Source organism: Galeopterus variegatus, unplaced genomic scaffold, assembly GCF_000696425.1.
Source record: "Galeopterus variegatus unplaced genomic scaffold, G_variegatus-3.0.2 Scaffold393, whole genome shotgun sequence".
NCBI classification, from domain to species: Eukaryota; Metazoa; Chordata; class Mammalia; order Dermoptera; family Cynocephalidae; genus Galeopterus; species Galeopterus variegatus.
In genome coordinates this window covers 287,313-309,058 of record NW_007726504.1, presented here as the reverse complement: position 1 = coordinate 309,058, position 21,746 = coordinate 287,313, and the positions used below count along the sequence as shown (strand labels likewise).

At 46.6% G+C, this 21,746-nt stretch overlaps 1 protein-coding gene across 1 annotated transcript in view; it reads right to left on the bottom strand.

The window, feature by feature from the left end:
* The window catches only part of ADAMTS17 (ADAM metallopeptidase with thrombospondin type 1 motif, 17), a 313,263-nt gene that overhangs the window by 176,103 nt on the left and 115,414 nt on the right, over positions 1 to 21,746 (bottom strand). Inside the window, exon 8 of the mRNA XM_008568277.1 lies at positions 5,539 to 5,644. Within this exon, the coding sequence (XP_008566499.1) occupies positions 5,539 to 5,644 (106 nt within the window). The remainder of the gene's footprint in view (positions 1 to 5,538; positions 5,645 to 21,746) is intronic.

The following is a 21,746-nucleotide window of genomic DNA, read 5'->3' as shown; positions in this document are numbered from 1 at the left end:
GGGGGGGGGGGGGGGGGATGAGGCATAGAGTGTCTGTGCAGGTCTGAGAACCCAGGTGTGACCATATCCACACACTGTTCTGTCTGCAGGTGGGCACGTAACTACTAGATGGCCAGACAAAGCTCCTTATCAGCACCTCTGCATCTCACTCAAATCCACGGCCCTGTATCTCTCCCCCATGCCCACATGTACTCAGCACCTTGCCCTCGACGGGAGGTGAGACCCCTGTGGGCCCTACCTGTCCCCCTACCTCTGTTCCTCCCCTTTCTGCTTCCAGGCCTCTGCCTGTCCCACTCCTCCCATCATCCACCACAAGTCACTTTATGCTCTGTGCTATGGTCGGAACAAGGTTCCTGCAGGTGTCACATGAGAGGCGACTTTCAGGATGGCCAGGCATTGAGTGTGACTGGTGGGTGGAGCACTTGGAAGTGGCGAGGTGCATGGAGTTCATGGTGACTGGAAGAGGCACAAGGGCCAGGTGGGCAGGACCATCTTCAGCACTGTGCAGCTCAACGCCGGGGCAAGCCCAAAAGGATGGGGTGCGGGGACAGAGGTGGCAGCAAGAAGGTGGATGAGGCCAGAAAGAGCAATGAGGAGACAGCTCCCATGCCGCATCTGCAGCAGTTCTCCCCAGGGATGCTCAGAATCTCCTGAGAGTCTTGCTCAGCTTCCTCCCCCCCCACCCCCAGGCATGTGGTTTGACTGAAGGAGGGTGAGGTGTGGCCACTGACATTCCAAATGCTCTGCTGTTCCCCTGTGCGGCATGGCTCTGACATCACCTAAACCATGTGCCAAGCTTCCATGCAGAGTGCTTTTCAGAAGCCACAGGCCCAGCCTGCCGACCAGAGGAGAGGTACATTCTAGAATGGAAAGAGAAGAGAGTTCTTTGACCCGGCCTGGAAAGGCTCCAGGAAGAGCAGGTCAGGAGAACCTCCACTCTGAACATAAGCAGCCAGGCTGATGGCTGGTGCGGTGCTGGTGCTGTCTGGAGAACCTTTAGTAATTCACTCAGACCGGACAGGTCACGTGGTTGGTTCTGGCTCTCCCAGCAGGCACTGCTCTAGCCCTGATCTATTTCAGACCTCATCCACAGGCTTATCTAACAAAGCCTTCTGCATTCATCAGAAGCAGAGATTTATTTTCGGCAAAGGGAAAGCTTTTTCTTTCTGTATATAAAGAAATGTCCTTTTTTCTTCTGAATAGGTGGTCCCCTTCTCCGGTCACTCCACCTAGAAGGCCTTATATCTAGACATTTCCCAGGAGCTCGCTGCTTTGCCTGAGAAGCATGCTGTGTGCACAGGGTTCTGGGTTTCCCTGGGCCCAGGTGTCCCGCTGAGACCCGGTTCTGTGCCCTCCTGGCCTCCAACTGCACGAGCACAAATAAACTCCTGCCAACCATGTGCCCCTGGGCCTGATGGTGTCATGTTAGACCGTCCTTCTCTCCCACCTTTCACAGTACCATTTACTTTCTCTCTTTACACTGTAACTTCCAAGTCATAACAGTACATTGTACAATCCCAATCGATGTACTTTACCCAGTCATCTTAAATATCATGCTACGGTCACTCCTGACTCCCTCCTCGAGGCAGGAAGGTATCGTGTGACTTTTTGTTTGCTTTTTCTCATGGGCAAGCAGCATGGACCTGAGCTTCTACCCTCATCAGGGGATGGTCCTTCCCATCACCAGCCGGGGCTGAGCCTTGAAAGCCTGGGTCTGTCAGAGAGAAACAGACACCTGCTTCTAGCGTTCCCTCTTTCTCTTTAAAACCAAATATTGATGAGCATCTTGGATGCTGACTTCCACAAAAGGCACCCTGTGAGGGTTTCTTGAGGGAAACAACCTGGGGAGCACTGGCCCACTCGACGAAATGCCCCCGCGCTTGTAGCCATCCTCCCATGCTCAGGAGCTATCACTTTCTAAAGGTCCCTGGAGGATGGAAAAAGGCAGAAGATGACACTGGCTAAAACCACCCGTTTTAACATAGGTTTCTCTAGCTATCACTGCAAGATGGGGAGACAGCTGCCCTCCCCAAACTTACACAGCCAACAATTCTATTCACGAGATAAACCAAAAGGTTGCACGTACATTATCTGCCTATTGGAACAGTCTTCCAAGTGCAAGCAGGCAAACGAGGTCATGGATGCTCATTCAGAAACCTCAAAGCTGTTGCTGACATGGCTCTGAGCTAACTCGCCATCTGACAGCAACACAGTGGGCCCATCCCAGGTCCTCACCTACAACCTGCACAGGGCTTTGCAAACTCTCCAGCTCCTGTCTACAGCCAGGGATGGGAATCTTCTCCAGCCTACTCTTCTGTCAGGGTGGAGCATGAGAAAGCTGTCCATCTCATCCACGATGCTGGAGTCTCCTGGGAGCCCTTCTAGATGACATGTTCACTCTTTTGCCAGCTAGCAGCTAAATCATGGCATTTATTTCACTTAAACTGAAGCTACCTTGGTTTCTGAATATACAACTTCTCATCTTTATTACTTATCTCTCATAATTTGGATCATTGTTTTAATGCGTTCATGTATTATCATACAAGTAATCCTAAATGATGTTAATAGAAACAAAAATTTTTTTAAAAAGTAATACTCGTTTCCTAACCTATAAAGTAAAAGATAAGTAACACTCACCTCATAAGACTGATAAAATTGCGTAACGAATGCACAGCGTCTAACACAGTACCTGGCATGTAGGAGGTGCTCAATAAATGAGAGATCTGATTTCACTTGAAAACCATTAGCATATTAGTAACTCACGTCCAAGGCAGCATTACTGACATTACCATGGCAAGAATTTCTTATTTAATTTACAATTTAGGGCCTATTTGATTACAAATTGGATTGGAGCCAATTTACAGTACCAAATAAATTACATTTAAACCATTTAAAGTAAAATTATGCATACGAAGAGACACTAAAAAGAGAAGAGGAGGGAAGTACAATTCCAGGACACAGATGAGTTAATTGCTAAAAATGAGCCCTGAATTTAGGTTTGTGTCTTCAGAGAGCCAAAGCAGAAACAAAATCATGTTAACTTATGTGACTCATTGTTTGATAAATGGAACATGCAGCTCATGTGGAACGTGATTTTTTTCTCCTGATATTCGGGTCTAAGGGTAGCTGCTCATAGTGATCCTCCTATGAGGCATGTTAGGGAAATAACAGAAGAGCAACACCTATGCGTGTGCAAAGGCACATGCCCGACCTTCAGAAGAGATGCTTCACTTACAGTATTCAATCACAGGGGCCCCTGGCATGAGCCATCTGGGAAACTTCTTGACATATGTTAAGGAACACAGAGTTAAATTGGTCCATTCAATTCCAAAATATGAAACTGATTTCAGGTTTTGTATCTGTGAAGCAGCTTGGCCAGTGACTTCACTGAGAGTGCAGGGTGGTCCGGGCCTTTTCAAGCAGTCCACACAGCCTCGCTACTGCTCTGAGTTCTGGTGACCAGAGGCCTGACGATGGGGAGGATGTGGTTTTGCCCAACACTTGCGAATAATCAGAGAAAACAGACTTCCCTGGGAAAACCATAATTACGCAGTGAGGGGGAGGGCCAAAGGCTAGCAGGATTTATTGGCTTTGATTAACAATAAGGTGTTTGTTTTTGTAGGCAATTAGACATCAATAGCAAGCTATAAAGAGTCCTCCAAGAAATTCTAAACAGACTGTAGCTAAAGGGTAGTAAAGTAGGACTGAATCTAACCATTCATCTTTGTAGACCTTTTGTACTAAGAAGCCAGTGTTTGATCCAAGCACAATCAAACAGGTCATCGGGGAGATAATGGCCCTCTGTGTTCTAATGTTGGAGAAAAGAACTCTATGAAGAGCATGTGTGCCCACAAGTGTGTGCAAACAGCACTCCAACACGTGCCTGAGCTGAATGCTGCTGTGGGATGCTGCAATTCACATAACTATAGCTCAAATCAACTTATTTAAATGACTATTCCATGGTCCATAACAACTTGGACACTGGAAAATATTTTGACAACTCTACATTCCTACAACTATTAGGTAGTCGATTCCTAGGTCCTATGATGGGCTGGTTGGGTCTTTTGATAGTGGAAAGTTGTTTGCCAAAGCTTTTTTTCTAGCAAATCATTCTTGGTACAGGTTCTTACCAGCTCAGAAGTATTAACACAAATTTGATTACACTCAGTTTAAAAAGCAGGAAGGGCAAATTGTTGTCACCGACATTTAAACAAACATTGTCAAGATGAAATAATTGTGTACTTAGAGAAAACTGCTCATTCAGTAGGCCCTGGGCCAATAGCATGTGATTTCCTCCTTAATCCCAGGAATACATATAACATTATTTCCACTCTGTACCTCCTCATGATATCCAACAGATACCGAAAAACCAACTACCAAATCCCTCTACAGGAGAAGAAAAAATTAAATGGGACCAGGTAAACAAAACAAAACAGATACAGCTAATATTAGAAATCAGTTGTTTTGGGCCGAGCCCGTGGCGCACTCTGGAGAGTGCGGCACTGGGAGCGCAGCAGCGCTCCCGCCGCGGGTTCGGATCTTATATAGGGATGACTGGTGCGCTCACAGCGCTCGCTGGCTGAGCGCGGTGCGGCCAGTCTCAAAAAGGACAAAAAAAAAAAAAAAAAAAAAAAAAAAGAAATCTGTTGTTTTCAGTCCTTCTCATATGCTAACTTTGCTTTTGCAAAGTAGAGTTGACAACGCCCCAGGCATCTTAATATGTAGGTCATTAGAAAACCTCACAATATTATTTTCCCCCCAAAACTAGATTTCCATTTAATTATGTTCTATTCAATCCAATATAAATTTCCCCACTGTTTTGCATGCTCTGGCCTCCTCAATTTAATTTTTTTTTTAAAGTTCCTAAGCAGTCATATCACAATTTTTCCTTCAGAGAAACAGACACCTACAGCAGGAGAAAGAGTAAACCCTCGGGCCACAGTCTTAGAGTTGGCTGGCTTTCTGCCACCTGAGACTTCCTGCAGGCAATCACAACCTTGGTCCAGCCACTCAACCCCTCTGACCCTTTGCCTGAGATTCTCACTAAAGCATCTCTGGGCTCTAAGGCTCTATGGTTATTTCATCCTAAAGGGAAGAATTTCCATGTGCAAAGGCAGTAGGTATTCATTCTTTTAGACGAAGGCACTGAATTCTACATTCAGAGAGTTGGACTTTGAAACTGGCTGAAAAGAAAATAGGAAATCAATAGTATAAGGATAAATTCCATCACGCTGATCCAGAAAAGGAAATATAAATGAATAAGACACTTTGAGAAAAACCTCTTCCCTTTGCTGTGTTGGCTTTAAGAATAGACACGAGCATCAAATCAGCATTTCAACTCTCCCAGCCAGCCTGTTCAGCAATCTCACGGGTTCCCTGTAGGGCTAGGACCCTGACTTACCAGCCAGCCTAGCTCCTTTATTGTGTTAGAAGCAAGTCAGAGAGCAGCACTGTTTTAGAACTTACAGAATTTAAGTGAAAAACAAGCATCTAGAAAGGAATTTTAAAAAGCAAAACAACACGGAGTCCGATACTTACTTGTGGCCCAGCTCATGAGCGATGGTAAAAGCCAAGTTGAGCCCGTTGTCCTCGGCAAGCACACACTTCCTTTTAGCGCTGCACACGCCTCCTAAGTAAGCAATTCCTGCAGCAGAGACACAGAGCACATCCTCTTAGAACGCGGGAGGCTGTGACCTTGCCAGGCAAGCCCACGTGGTCAACATCACGCATGATCAGGAGAGGGGCAAACTGGGACGATGCTGACCACAGAGCTGGACCTCCGAGTCCAGAGCTCATATGAGATGGGTTTGTGTATGATGCTTGTATATTCACCCAACAACAACAACAATAATAACTACAAACATCAAGCATTTAACACGTTTCGGGCAGTGTGCTGAACAGTTTACACATATCTTCTAATTTAATCCTCATTACCCAGGTTCAGAGAGGAAAAGTAACTTTCCCAAGGTCCCGAGAATTGGCACTCAGTGCTAGGATCTTAAGCCCTATCTGTCTAACTTCAGCACCCACGGCTGAGACCAGGTGAGCCTGCAAAGCAAGGCGCCCAGTGTGCAAAGTTTAAGGAGGCTCTCCCTCTCAGGAGCTGACCTTGCACTTGCACACCCCCAAGAAGGAGGGCTTCCTGAAATACTGCACCCCAGGCACCTCCTTCCCATTCTGTGAGGGTGGATGCTCTCAGGGTGTGAGCCTGGATCCGGGCGGCGCTCATGGACAGCAGGCCATGGAAAGCAGTGCAGATTGTTCATAAAATGCTTCAGGAGCCCTCAAGGGAGAGAGCATGACCAGGACCCAGAACGAGTGGAGAGAAGGTTGGGAGAGTGAAGGCCTCGAAGTCCCCCCAAGGACGAGCCTGCAGGCCAACTGCTCATCACTGCACACACTTGCTTACCCTGAGAAGGAAGAGCAGCAGGCACACATCAGGAGGAACACGGTGCAAGGCAGCGGCGTGTGCAAGTGGCTGCTCACAGAGGACGGGAGGCGCTGGCAGGGATGGTGGGCCAGCCGCCCGAGGAGGGATGGGAGTGTTCCAGGGCAGCAAGGCTGCTCTGGCAGAGGGATGTGTGTGAACAACACGGGGGCCTTGGCCGGACGGCCCGTCTGAGGAATGCTGGGCAGCCAGCCGCAGCAGAGGGAGGGCAAGACCCGCCACACTGCCGGAGGCTGACTCTCCAGGGCTCTACTGCAGCTCTCCATGCTTCCCAGACAGACACTCTCACCACCCACACACCTCAGGGCTCATCTCAACAGACCCCTAGGAAAACTGCCATCTACCCTCCAGTTGCCAGCAGCCTCTCTGAGAGCAGCCCCTCAATACCCCCATGAGATGCAGGAGCAGATGGGGGCGTGAGTGGCTAGAGGAGGAGGCTCGGTGCTCCCCTCACTGTGAGATCGCACTGGTGTGGGGCTGGCAGTGGCTCCGGGGCATAGCACCCGCACAGCAGCTAGCAATAGGATGGACGGAAGCTAAAGCAGCTGGATCCTGCTTGCCAGCCCCATGTCCCGGGATGAGCTGTGGCCACCTGAGGAAGGAGTGTCTGCTCTCCACCATGGGCACCATCCACCTGCCGAGCTGCATGTCATCCACTTCTGAGGGACTCTGTCCACTAACCTGCATGAGGTGCCTTGGGAGGGAAGGAGTTGGCAGAAGGTGGGGAGAACAGGACAGGGGCACTATCCCATTAAAAATGACTTCTCCTCCCTGCACCCAAAGAGCAAATCAACATCCTCTTTGTGGACATCAAGTTCAAAATGCGTAGAGCTCAGCCACACACAGAATACCACCCCCCTTTTCGGTCCCCTCCATGAGGCACAGAGGAAGCTCACACTGCCTGGCCCAGAGAGATGCGGGTCCAGGGCTTACATTCCACACACTGAGCCTGGGTACCATATTACATATTTATTTTTATCTGGAAACATGTCATGTGGTTGGCCAAGGTTGAAGAATTCAAAAACAAAAATGAAAAAGAAATAAACTAAATTTGGCCTCAAGATACTTTTTTTTTTTTTTTTTGCAGGTAGACATCCTAATCCAGCAAGGTAGACTACTGGAAGGAACAAAAGGACAACCAGAAAGGACACGATCTGGCTTCTTGGTGCCTTCATGGTCATTATTCTGGGTTTGTTTAAACACTCTTTGGGAACTGCTGCTAAAAGTCCACCAGTGAGTAGGTGGAATGCTGCTACCTACCCTGATGGCATGCACACGCAGCACACATACAGTGCACACAGAGAACCCACCCAGCCCAGGATGCAGCCTCTCAGGGTCAATGAATCAATTAGAAACAATCAGATGTGCACACCCTGGAGATGTCGCCTGGAGAGAATGAGGGAGACATAACAAGGCCAGATGTGCTGAGCTGGCTGTCACAGGCCCGCCCGGCCACCATGGGCTCTGCTGCTGAACCAGCAGACCTTAAATGCCACACAAACACTTCCCCAGCCTCAGCTGCCTCAGCACCCAGCACGGGCATCCCCAACTTTCCATTCTAATTAGGTAACATGCAATGCTGGGGAAACAGCAAAGCAAAGAGCCTTCCAATAATTGCATTTTAATTTTTCCAAGGCACTGATGATTTTTTTTATTAAACTAGAAAACAAAGGATTGGTTTATTTACAAGAAATACTCTATTTACAAGAAATACTCTCGCACAAAGGTGGATTAAGGTCTACTGCTTTTAATGATTTATTCCAATCGTGACCGGCCTGGTCATAAAACCAGGCAGGGGAAAACACATAAAAGAAAATGGCCCCTGATAAGGGAGCACAAGAGCTGTGTGAGTTTATGAGCGTTAGTGTGAAAATGCATAGAATGCGCAAAACAAAGTCTGGAGAAAATCCCAGGTTGTTGTAAAAGAAAGAGCTTGGGGGGAATAAATTGTAATTAAACCATAGAGCTTCAGAGGAAAACAAAGACTGCCACTATTCAATGCTTCACGGAAGGAAATGGGAGTCCAGAGCGGAGGGAGCCATGCAGACTGGGAGATCCGCCCACAACCTCAGGCTGCAGAAGCCACCAACCTGCAAAACCCAGAAAACTCCCACAGTGGCCGCTTGCCAAAACTGAGAAAAAAAGTTTTCTCTGTGTTGGTTTATCTAAAGATGAAGCCTGTAACACAAGTCTGCTAACTTCAGTGCAGATGCTGTGGAACTAAAAGGCTCTTGGCTATGTAACTAGAATTCCCTTACTTGAAAGCAAGGGTTTCTTAGATCTTCCAGTGGTGTTTTCAATGGTTTCAGCCTTCCATGACTTAAAACTCTCCACAAATCATAGCAGAACTTACTTAAAAATGTTTAAAAACATCAATCCCACATGTTTGCATAGCTCTTTTGAACAAAAAGGAAGCAGAAAAGCAACTGGCATTTATTAGATGTGTGTGCCTCTCCCTGGGCAAGACTGCTCTGCATGCTTGACCCTCCCTTATTTGTCAGTTGTTACTGGCCCATTTTACAGATGGGGAAATGGAGGCTCAGTAACCAGTTACATGGTTAATCAGCACCCAAACTAGGTTATCAATGCAAAGCTCTCTGCCCCCAAACCATGTTCCTCCAGGCAAACTCCGGGCCTCCCTCACCACCACCAACAAATCACCTTTGAGGACATGGAGGATTTTCATAAACCTTAACGTGTGTTGATGCAGAGATGTGGATGGAATAGAGTGAAGGTTTCACGTGTTTAAGTCTAAATGTTTTTAAGCCTAAAGATAAAAAGACTAGAGGGATATGAACAACACGAACAGAAGTTACCCTAGGACATGGTGAAGGAATTAGCGATCTTTTAAATTTTCTTTTTTCTTCTTTTATTAGGAAATTAAATTACTAATCTTATAATTAAGCCTAATACAATTAATATGTGTGTTGCTATGGAAATTAAAGTTACTAATTATATTTCATTTACCAAAGGTGACATATAGCAGAGGCAGAGGCAGGAGACCAAAACCAAAAAAACTCTCCGGATATTCCCTCGGAGCATACAGCCTCCAGGCTGCAGTGATGCAGGAAGCTCCTGGTCAACAAACACAGAACTGAGTGTGTCTTGTGTCCCGTGCAGCGGCTCGCTCCACCTCTACTACACCCCAGCACAGAAAGCAAAACACATTTTAAAGAATCTGAAATACTGATAGAAACAAAGGGCTGTGACGAATTCTTCTGGCACTGGAAAAGCGTATCTAATGCATCCAGAGAAGTGGGTCACTTTCCCCAGGGCCCTGTGACCTCCAGCCCAGCCATGCCAACTCAACAGGAGCTCTGTCTCTTCCTTTTCCCTTTCTTCTTCATGGTAGGAGCACAATTTTGTAGAGGAAATCAGATGAGGAAGCTTAATTATTTTCTTTTTTGGTAGAAAACTACATGGTGTAAGCTCATAATTCTTAAGCTCAGGGTTGACCATTTGATCCTCTCTAGATTTAAGGAGTAAACAACACACAACTGTGTAAACTCTGGTTTATCCAGTAAATAGTTGTGTGTAAACAGTCTGCAGCTGTTGGCCTTGCTGCCCATGAGTCAGACCTTCACGGCTCTGCCTTTGAGAAAGATGGCCAAGTTTCTCCCACCAGCTGCTCAAGGCTGCAATGCCACCATGGTTATCACCGGGATACCACGCTGACAGTTACGAGAAAGCAGCTGTTGAAATCACAGTTATCAAGTTTGAGTCATACATTCAGGCTCATCGATAGTCTGCGTTCTTGTTAACCTCACTTAGTGGGTGTGGGTGGGATTAGAATTTGTGAAGACCATCTAAGAGCAAATGCCAGATTCTAGGATGCAACAAACGGAACATAGCCACAGCTCATTCTTGCCTGCAGTAGTTAGGTTCTGCAAGTCTCGTGAGCACTGGGTTAGCAAATAGTGAGCCATTATTCCCAGGAGAAACAGAGTTGGGTCCCTGCAAGCCTCTGGTCACAACATGTTTGTCAACCAATCTATACTTAACTTTATTTTAGGTGGTTTTGTTTAAAGAGACCATATTTAATATATACTGTTGATTTGTGAACACTGGACCCCTGAACCATAAACCCAAGCATGAGGGAAGCTCATCTACACATGTGTCTTCACTCAGGAACACTGGACAGCACCTGAGGAGCCATTTTAAACAGTGAAATCACCAACAAAAAAAAACAAGTTGCAAAAGAAGCGCACCAAATACCCTGTGAAGAGGGCACTTGTTTACAGCGTGGGAGCTGAAATCAGAAGGCAGAGAGCAGCCCTGTCCAGTCTCAGCTGGGTACACACCTGTCGGGCAATTTAAATTTTTCGCAGCTTTGCACATGTCCACAAATGACCGCCAAAGCACTTCAAGGATTGATTTTGGAGATACAAACACATTTTAGCAAGAAGGCGAAACCACAAGTGTGGAGTACAGACCAACAGTATTCTAAAAAATTATTCCCTGTTATCAGGCAAAATGAAGTCTCTATCTGTTGCATAAAGAAATTGTTTTCACTTAAGTGCTGCTTCTATTTCCTAACTCTGTACCATCTAAATTATTTGACTAACTGAGGTCCACTCTTCTCTGCAATTTTGCTTCTGTGTTCTCTCCAAGGTCAGCAGTCCACAAGGCCATCACCTCCACGGTGAGGCACTGACCCCTAAAGGATTCTGCATGGAGTGGCCAGACCCCAGCGTGTGCTGAAGAACAGGCATGGCTTCTAACAAATCTGCAAAGAATCTTAACAGTAAGGCTCTGGAAGGCAGGCAGGAGAGGTGGCTGGGTGGCAGGTCTCACTGCCTGGGACTGAGGAGCTGTGCATTCAAAGACCTGCCCTGTAGGTGGCTTTCTGCCCCACCTTAGTGCCCCCATCTCCCAAGAGCACAGCTGGACCACCTCTCCTAGACTTCACCTTGCCTTAGCAATTCTACATCAGTAGATATCCCAGTTTCTCTGTTTCCTTCTGGGTCCCTTGGCATCAGTCACAGTGGAAAAAAGATGAGCTGGCCAATGTCTTTATTCCCACACCATGGACAGAGGGTAGAGGCAATGGCCTCAAAGAAAGGTGTTGGTCCCCTGCCTAAACATGAGTACAGTAGAGGCTACCACTTCCATCCAAGAACACCCATGCCTAACACCTACTGACTGAGAGGGATGCTGGGGACTGGAAAACTCAGCACCTCACTCAAGGTTAAGTAAAGTAGAAAATGGACAAAGTTTGAAAGTGATATCTTCAAAGTCTGATCACTGAAGGACTTACATTCCTGATTCTGAAACTTAATTTAACTTAATCAAAACAATATGGTACTGGCATAAAGACATAGAGATCAATGGAATAGAATTGAGAGTTCAGAAATAAACCATTTACAGTGAATTGATTCCTGATAAGGGCGCCAAGACCATTCAATGAGACAAATCGTTCTGGGACAACAGGAAAAGAAAGAAGTTGGACCCCTACCTCACACCACAAATGAATTAAAGACCTAAATATAAGAACTAGAACTAGAACACTCTTAGTAGAAAACAAAGATTATAAATCTTTCTGATCGTGGGGTAGGCCAAGCCTTCTTACATAAAACATCAAAAGCACAAGAGAGAAGCAAAAAAGTCCAACCCCCGCCCCCCCACTACCAGATTGGCTGAGGTAGGAGGGCTGGGAACGAGGTTAGGATTCACCTTCACTTCAACTGCCAACCCAAGCAATGGATGTGCTGGCACATTCTGCAAAGAAGCTTTCCAGGTTGCTCCTCTGTGTTATGGTTTTTTGTTATCTGGGAGCCACCCCAGCAGCCACAGCATCACAGGTCAACTCGGTTAGCAGGTCTGTGTGTTCCAACATGTGAGCTGTTGCTTTGTGATAGGGTATTCTTGGTTATGGGTCAGAGCCAGGAAAGACCACACACGCTAGGCCTTGCTCTCTGTGGCCAGTGCTGCTAACAAGACAACAGCTTAAGATGAGAATGCCCTCGACCTGGGTTTCCCAGGGATCTCCAGGATCCTGGCTTTTGGGAAAAGAGGCTGTCCCTGGTGACTAAATCATGCAGCAAGTCCCCACACAGGACCCGAGGATTCCCTGGCTGGAGCACTGGCTCCTATGAGACAACATTTTGATGAGTTAAGTGAGTTAAGTGTAAATGGAGGAGTAAATTCCCCCTGGGATTTACAGGCTGGAAGGAAGAAAAAATTATCCCAGCAGTTTGCTGCATTCTGTGGAAACCAAAACATGCTGGGAGAGGGGGATGGAAAAAAAAAAATAACTGTTGATATTCAACAGACCACAACTGAATTGAGCCAAGTGCACAGAGAGGTCTTGCAGATTTCCCACCCTCTGGACAAGATGGCGCTTGTATCTGGGGGGCCTGTCACGCAGGAGGGGACCTCCAGGGAGCTGATGTCACATCCCTCAAATAACAGTGTGCCTCTCCTTGGGGGACCCCACAGAGGCTCGGCGCTCCTGGGACAGGCCCTGATACCCACCAGATATGGTCCCCAGCAGGTTCACCTCAGGACATCGGAGAAGCTTTGAAAATCTTTTATTTTGACAAACACTTCAGTGAGTGTTTCCTGATTCCTGTACGTGATGGGCCTCATGCCAGGCACAGATTCGAAGTTGAGCAAGAGCAGCACAGGCCGAGGAAAAATAGCCTCGAGAAAGTCACTCCAGCAAGCAGACAAAGAGGCAGGTAGAAAGCTGGGTAGAGAAGTTCTAAGTCACACTCGAGGACCCGAAGGGTGGGCACTGGAGTCACTAAAAGATAACTGTCCCAGTGACCCAAGTCCTGGTCTGGCCTCTCTGGAGAGCACACAGATGGAGACTGGAGATGAAGCACCACGTGGAGTCCACACTTACCCCCAATTCCTCCCTGTGGGTCATAGCAGAGGACCCCCCTCTCAGAACCACACCCTCATTCTCAATGTTCCTGGGCATCTGGACCACAGGTAGCTCCTGCATGGGGAGTGCAGCAGGTAAGGCAAGCCTTGGAGCTTCGTTTCAGAGGCCCTCTGAACCCTTCCATGTGCAACCTGAGCATCAGAGGGCAGCATTTGCCATTCAGGGAACGTGACCTCCCAACAGACCTGCTCGCCGTCTGCACCTCGGCCGCACTACACCCTCAGTGGTGTGTGTGTGCAGGGCTCTGTGTATGCACATGTGAGTGTGCCCGTGTGGACATGGTCCTACACAGGACGACCCTCCCGTGAGCTGGCAGTGCGAGTCTGTTGCCCACACTCCCACAACAACAGACCCTTGTTAACTCTGAAAGCGTTCACACACTCATGTTCTCTAGTCATCTGCGTTACTCAGCACTTACTTTGGTCACTAATTTTAAAATGAACTTTGCTCGTCTAACTTTGACAGCTTTATGACTCCTCTATCTTCTCTCACTATAAAGGCTTCCCCTTCCTGGTGGGTGAGAATGCCCTCCCTCTTCCCAGGGAAAGTTGGGGTTTTAGGTAGGGGTGAGGCTGGGAAGACGTGTGATGTGTTTTGCCCAAAAATATCTCCTTCAAGTGGGGAATTAGACAACTAAGTCTTCCACGGGGCCAGATATCCCCAAAGGGGACCTGAGAGTGGTGTGAAGTGCTCCCGATGGAGATTCAAGTGCTCCCTGGAAAGAGGAGCATGTTCCTGACTCAGCCTTCCCAAGGCCATGCTCTGTCTAAAGTGTGTGTCTTGAACTGTGATCTTTCTTAACGTTTCTGTTTGAATTCAGGCCATTAGAGCAGCCACAGGCAGGGCCATGAGTGCAGACTGCTAATTGAGAAGACAGCCAGAGCCAGAAAGAAGGCAAGAAAGAGAGGCCTCGCCAGAAACTCACCCTTCAGGCACCTTGGGGTTCCAGCCTCCAGAACTGTGAGAAATACACGTCTGCCATTTAAGCTGCCCAGTCTGTGATGTTTTGTTAGGCAGTCCTGGCAGACACACACCCAGAGTGGAAGCTGGGTACAAATGGAAGTGCCCCAGGTCCCCCTGCTCACATGGTGACTGACAAGGGCAGTGGCCACCGGACCCCACCATCCCCATTTGCAGCACAGCACCACAGCCACCTAACACACCAATGGGACCAGGCTTGATACTCAGAACACGGTTTAATAACAAGGAACGGGTCTGGAAAGCTGTAAGGGCATCAGCTGAACTAGCTCCAAAAATGCTTGGTAGAGAAGAATGAAAAAACATGGTGCAGTGAAGCCCTGGGAGTCGGAGAAGCGCTGATGGCTCTGTATTTAAAATCATAAAACACTGCAACATGCTGCATTGGGAGGCACAGAAGTGACACTACTCAGGTGGCAAAGGTGTGCCATGCAAGTAACAGAAAGGATCCTCATAAGGGGAGACAAAGGCCCCCCCGGAGAGAAGTGGGAAGAGGATGCTGTGCTGAACGTAGACCCCAGTCATCCACATCATCAGGCATTTCTATTTGTAGTAGACTCCTTGGAAATTCCCAGCCCCTACGAAATGTTCTAAAATGGTTTATAAACACAGTCTTGGAGGAAGGAGCCAGTTTCAAAAGACTCTTGTAAAAGTAACCTATTGTTAGGTCTGAAGAACTGGAGGCTGAAATTGGCTCCTCAATTCACAGAATTCCAAAGAATGTCAGGGAAAGGCAGCGGGGCAGAGAGCTCTGGAACCAACCTTCGGCTGGAGAACCTGTGAGCCTCACCTGGTGCACAGTAGGCCTGCAAAAAGGGAGCACTGCTCCTGGCTCTGCTTTGAGGGCAGAACAGCAACAGGCACCCCAAGTGTGTAGGGCCAAATGCAGTGAGGCGGGAAACACGTGCTGCTTGTGCTTTCACCCTGATTCATTCAAAAATCATAAATAAATGAAGCAAGGAGACAGAAGGCAGTTACCACTACAATAGTAAGAAGACAACAGTTACTTGTCATGGGGAGGGAAAGGGCTGTGCCTGGAGTGGGGCCCAGGGAGCGGTGTCTGTATGGCTGGTGGACTCCACTGCTTGACCCAGGTGGGGGTCACAAGGATGTTCGCCATATACTAATTCATTAGGCAGGCAATTAAAAAGTCAAGTCATGGTCGCCACAGAGGGACCAGAGACTGGAAGGGGCAAAAGAGGGTCTGTCCAGGGGCTGGTATTGTCTTGTTTCTTGATCTGGGTTCTGGTTACACACGGGTGTTCAGTTTGCAAATATGCATTGAGCAGTACACTTAAATATACTTGTCTATAAATTTTACTTCAATTAGAATTTAAAAAACAAAAAAGATACACACATGCAAGTGGAACAGCAAGAGAAGACATCCCTGATTTAACAGTCTGGGAATGGTCAAGATCACCAGACAATTTCGATGATAAGACTGTGTCTTATGTATATTTGAGGGTCGATGTAGGTTGTGAAGCCATAGTGCTGTATATTAGTCAGGGTCCGCTTTTACCTCTGTCACCAGACTTTACCTGTATTGCTTATATGTCTTGGACCATATGAGCTACTTCTACAACTCACCTTTACTCTCCTCCAAGGACCTTTACAATGGTATGTTTTTGAACCTCACATGAGACAAACTTGAAAAACAGCTTCACTCTCTCGTACTAATTGCTATTATTTCTAAAGGATGAATAAAAAACAGGGCTATGTGTAGAATATTTGCTAAGTTAGTGAAGGAAAAGAAAAGCTTTCTCAAAACAATTGAGACCACATTTCTTACTAAATGCTTAGCCCAGCAAAGCCATTCTCTTGGGCCTGAAATGTGGAATCTAAGTGAAACCCTGGGATGAAGGTAAACACTTCCAATCTGTGCTGTGTTCTAGGCACCTCTAGGGCCCTACTCTTGGGCTGTGCACAGGATGGTCAAGCTAGGCCCCAGAGCAGCTCTGAGCACCAGCTCCCGAGCACAAGTCCTTAAATCAGCCCCTCAATTAAAAAAGTAACCCAAATATAGAAAGCCAGCTGTCATTTGGATGTTGACTCATTATTCATGATCTAAAGTCAACCTACCATGACAAGCCCTCCCTTCTGATGGCCTGGGAGGCCCTAGGACAATCCTTGCCTTGCCTGGCAAGCGCAAAAATGGGAACATTCCATTTTATTAAAAACAAAAAAACAGTTAGCCTCTTAGAAAGGAATGTTGATGAGAGCCACACCATGAAGCCAGTGGACACCAGGACCACAGAGAGGAAACAGATGATCTGCAGCAGGATCAGCGGCAGACAAGATGCCACACCTCTGGGAATTGTTGCCAGCACAGCAGAAAGTGGACGGTATAAAGTCCCAGGTCCTGTCCTTCAGGAGAAGTCATTATGCAGCTCTTTACCAACAGGAAACCTTGGGTTTTAGGCTTATTCCAGACTGCAGAAATAGCACGCATGTTAGTGTCTGTCTTTAACATGTCAAAAGCAGAGAAGAAACAATTTACTTTTTAAGCAATTTGATACATTTCCATGTCACCTCTGTGCTGATGGTGGTCCCCATCCTATGTCTCCAGGGCCAGGCTCCCGTTCAAGCTCTGCAGTGGCTCTCCACTGAGTCTGGCCAGTCTGGCCATCCCACACTTGCCCCAGACTCAGCCCACCCCAAATGGGACTCACCACCCCAAACTGGACCTTTTCAAGTTTTCCTCCCCTTGCAGTTCAAAAGCTTACAGTCCTGGTCAACCACTTTGTCTCCTTCTCCCAACCCATCTCAGTAACCACCAAGTCCTGCCATTTCCTGCTGCTCAGAGACTCCGGGAATTTGTTTCTTTCTCTCTGGTCTCCAGCCCAGATCTCTGTAATCACCTTATATCTGGGTTATTAGGAAATCTTCTCAGGGGTCACCTTATCTCTGCCCACTCCAATTAGTCCTTAAAAGTCTGGACTCACGTGTCCCTTCCTCCATCGATTCTCCCCTGGCCCTGCCAGGACAGCTCCCTCCCTTCCTCTAGGTTCCCAGGGCCCACCGCAGTACCTTAACTGCCGCAGGAGCCATGTCTTCAATGCAGTCCAGTCATCTGAACAAATACGAAGTCTGTTGAGATGCTAAGCAGCTCTGGGGCAGCTGCCATGTCAATTTAACCTACATAGCAGTGTAAGTGAAACACATCCTCAATAAGTTCTGTGAATGAATGAATGAATGAATGAATGCATGTCCACACTGCCAACTAAATCATCCTAAAACACCACCCTCTGCAGCTTAGAAGAGGACTGGAACAGGGAAGAGTAAATGAGGAGGAGGATGTTGATGAATGCTTACTATGCATGTACTGACAAGAAAACTGAGACCCTGAGAAGTCAACAACCTGCCCAAGGACAAACAGCAAGTGTGTGATGGAGTTGAGATTCAATCTCAAATCTTTTGGACAAAGGTCTTGTCTTAAACGATGACATCAGGGGCTGCAAATGGGTAGCCACTGAAGGATTTGAACTGTAGAAAGGTTTTGTTTGGTCCATTTAGTATTTAAATAAAAATTTTACTTAGTCACCAAAAATTAAAAATTAGGAGAGTATACATGAAATGCAGATGGCCTGATTCCTCTTAAAATATCAGACAACCAGAAAATGCCAGACTGTTCAGTAAATGGCACTGGGATAATAGGTGAACCACAGGGAAATTAATGAATTAAGCTCTCCACCCCATCCCATTCCCCCAAACAAACTGTAAATACATGAAATACACAAGCACAAAAACAAAACTTTGCATCAGTCAGAAGAAAATGTAGGGGAATTTCTTTATGATCTTGGAGTAGTAAAGATTTTTTGCAACAAGACCCAAAAAGCAAAACTCATATGGAAAAGATTGAGGTATTTAGCTGAATACACACTGAAAACTTCTCTGTGATGAAAGGCACCCTAAGCAAAGTGAAGGGCAAAGTACAGATGCAACGAAGATATTTTCAACTCATGTGACCCAAGATTTAACTCAACATCACTGGCAGCCAGAGAAACGCAAAATAAAATCACAAGAAGATATCAATTCACAACCAGCATGTTGACAAACCTTAAAAATTCTGACAGTAGCTGGCAAGGTTATCAGGATTAAAGACTCTCACATGCTGCTTATGAGAGTATAAGTTGGTATAAAGGCCATTTTAGGGAACAATTTGGCCTGCTGAGGAAAGCTGGAAGGTGCACGGAAGCTGAGAAGTGGTTGCACCCTGGGCAGCGCCACATCATGTGCCAGGCCATGTTGGTATACTGGCTCCACTCCCCCCCCTCCCGGCCCTGCAGACAGGAAGATCTGCAGCCCCTGACACACATGCACAACCACCACTCTATGAGGGATGCTATTATTATCCTCATTTACATGTGAGAAAACTGAGGCACCACGAGGGTAAGTAACTTTCCCAGGTTTGTGCTGCCACCAACTAAAAGAACCTGCTGAGCCCAGAGCCCAAGCAGTCTGGCTGCAGATATCCTCCTGTGCAGCACAGAAGGAAAGAGGACACCACCTGGGGAACAGACAGCAAGCATGGGAGACGCACAGTCAGGTCTATGTATAACACATTCCAGGGAAGACAGAAGCAATCTGCCAACTACTGTTCAAAGTGCAGGGAGCTTCTTGTTAAAACATAAACTAACAAGGCTCTCACACAGATGTCTTTAACCCTTGAAACTGTGCAAAAGTTGGTAATATATGTATATTTCTTGCAAGGAGGTTTATAGCTTTCATTGAATTTCCAAAGGGGTCCATGACCTCAAAAAAGTTAAAAACACTAAGCGTAGGAATCCCAGAAAACAATCAAGGACATTCCCTAGGAAAAAATCCTCTCTGGTTAGCCAAGTCAGACCAAAAGATCCTGGGAAAATTACCCCTCAGCTCTCAGGGATTACTCAAGCATTCCTCAAAAGGTGATAACCAACAATGTTTTGCAGAATGCACTTTTCTTTGCCAGATCTCAACCAAATGATACACAGAGTACATGAGGAAGGGTCTGTCATTATTCACCAACAACGTTACCTTTAAAAGAGTAGCCAAGGTAATGCAAAGGAGGATACCTGCATTTTGTCAATTAGGTTCATGCAGTTTGTTGAAAACAAACCTTGAATTAACTATTTAACTTAAATTGAACACTGTGATTATAAAGGATATAAAAGTGAAAGAGAAACAGCTGGGGGATATTCATACCTATATATAATTTACAAATATACAATCCCGTATGTGTATATACTTAAAAAGAAACCGCTCTACCTGTTCCCTGGGGCTGCATCTAACAGCAGGACCATATCTTGGTGTTTCTTATCGGGATGTGCGAATTGAATGTATGTGGAGATGTACTTCATGCAGAATATAAACTGACATTTATAAGAAATTGTCTTTGTTTTCTGCAAATTAGTATTTCTAAAAACTGTATTCGTTCTGGGTTAATAAAAGTAAAAACATAATATAAAAGCCACTTGAAGGACACTGACGAATCACCATGATTGCTTAGAAGAATCAACGTCAACATCCATTGTGTCCGCTTCAAGTCTACAGTCAAAGCGACATTTCTTGCCCCATCCCTGTCCACAGTGCACCCACCACTCACAGCCTGAGAACATCCCACACCAGCGCCCACTGGCACAGGAAACAGCAGAGTTGCACTTTTCCACAAATCATTCTCAATCCTAGTATAACTAATATAAACAACCAAGCAAACCAAACTTGGAGACAAGCAGGGAGAACTGCACTAGCAGGGGTGCATCCTTCAAGACTGTCTTCTGAGGGAGTGTGGAACTGCATGTACATTTTTTTCAGCCATGTGTTAACCACATTGCTGACCTGGCTGCCCTCCACTCTTCCCAGTACTGGAAACCACAGAATGATGTTCTGGGTTCATGTGCCCAGCCTACCACCCACATGGGAGGCTGAAATCATTTCTTAATGGCACCTGCATTACATTCCTTACTAGTCTCCCCAATTACAAATATGCCTAAATCATACCATGGATTTACTCTGAGGTGCGCCTAGATTATTACTACTACAACAATGACATTATGAAGTGGTGGAGGTTCGCTGTGACAGTGTACCATGACAAGTCCATTATTGCCATGCAGAGACAACAGTCTCTTGGGGGGAGAGAATGACCCCATTCCATTTTATTGTCCCACTGATGTCTTGCATCCCAGTTTGGTATCGTAAAATAAAAATTAATATCAACTCTCTTAATACAGGATCTTCCAATCAAAAACACAATAACCCAAAACTGTGGACTTCTATTTTCTGACCATGTACTGCACCGGGCAGGCTCTGGCAATAGGTAAAGACAGCCCTCACGACTGCATTTGGAATGCAATGGCAATAACAGATCAGATGGACTGGCGAACGCGGGCACCGAACCAGAAGGCAGGGCAGCAGAGCAAACTTCCCGAAGTAAAGCAAGATGTATGTGGAGAATCAACTGCTCATGAGACGAGGTGACGATTTTCCTGGACTCTTTTTTAGATTTCATGTCTGGATCTCGTCTGGAACATCTACCAAATGGACTCAGGCCCAAATATCTAGCATTCCTCTGATAACTCCAGCCCTGTAACTGTCCCACTGTCACGGCAGTGGGAACCTCACTCCTAGCTTTGATTGCAGTATGACTGCTTCTCCGTCCTCTGAGCTTCTCTCCACAGATAACTGCATGAGTCTTCACATGTCCAACAGGGGACTGGACAGCCCCCAGGATCCCTGCACTGCTCATCACTGGCCATGGGTCATAAACTGTCCCTCCAGCTACAGCCGGGGAAGGCTTTGACTGGCCTACAGCTGAGGGCAAATGGACCTCCCTGAAGGGAGCTTCTAGTGTACTTCCATTCTCCTGCTTGAAGACACAGTTGCCAATGGGTAAGTGACCCCACGAGAGACTCCGTTCCTCCGAGGATTGGTCTCAAACTCAGAGTTATTAACTCATGATTACGGGTGCTACCTGACCCTCCAAGAGAACCAGGGTTGTCCTTATATGAGCTGAACTGACTTGGAAGCCACTGTTTACAATGTATCTTTGGCTCCCTTGGCCATTTTGGGGGATAAAAGTCAGGGGTAGATTTCTCTTGGGGCCAGCAGATTCCAAGGGGCACGAGGAGGGAGCCTTTGAGCTCGGTTTTGCATGTGAATCCCCTCTGCTGCTTGCCACCTGCGTGATTCTGTCAATTGTCTAATGTCTCCAAGGCTTTCTCCCCTTTTGCAAGATGAGACTAATATGCACCTCATGGAATTAAGGGTTAAATAGACAATGAGAACAAAGCACTTTTCACATAATGAACGTTGAACAAATATTATCACTGCAATTATGGTGACCAAGTCCAAATAAAAAAAAGTCTTAACAAAAGGAATTTCTCAAGCAAAAAACTCTGCCAAGGAGCACAGAGCAATTTCACAGTTATCGGCAGCTTTAGTTGCCAGTGTAAA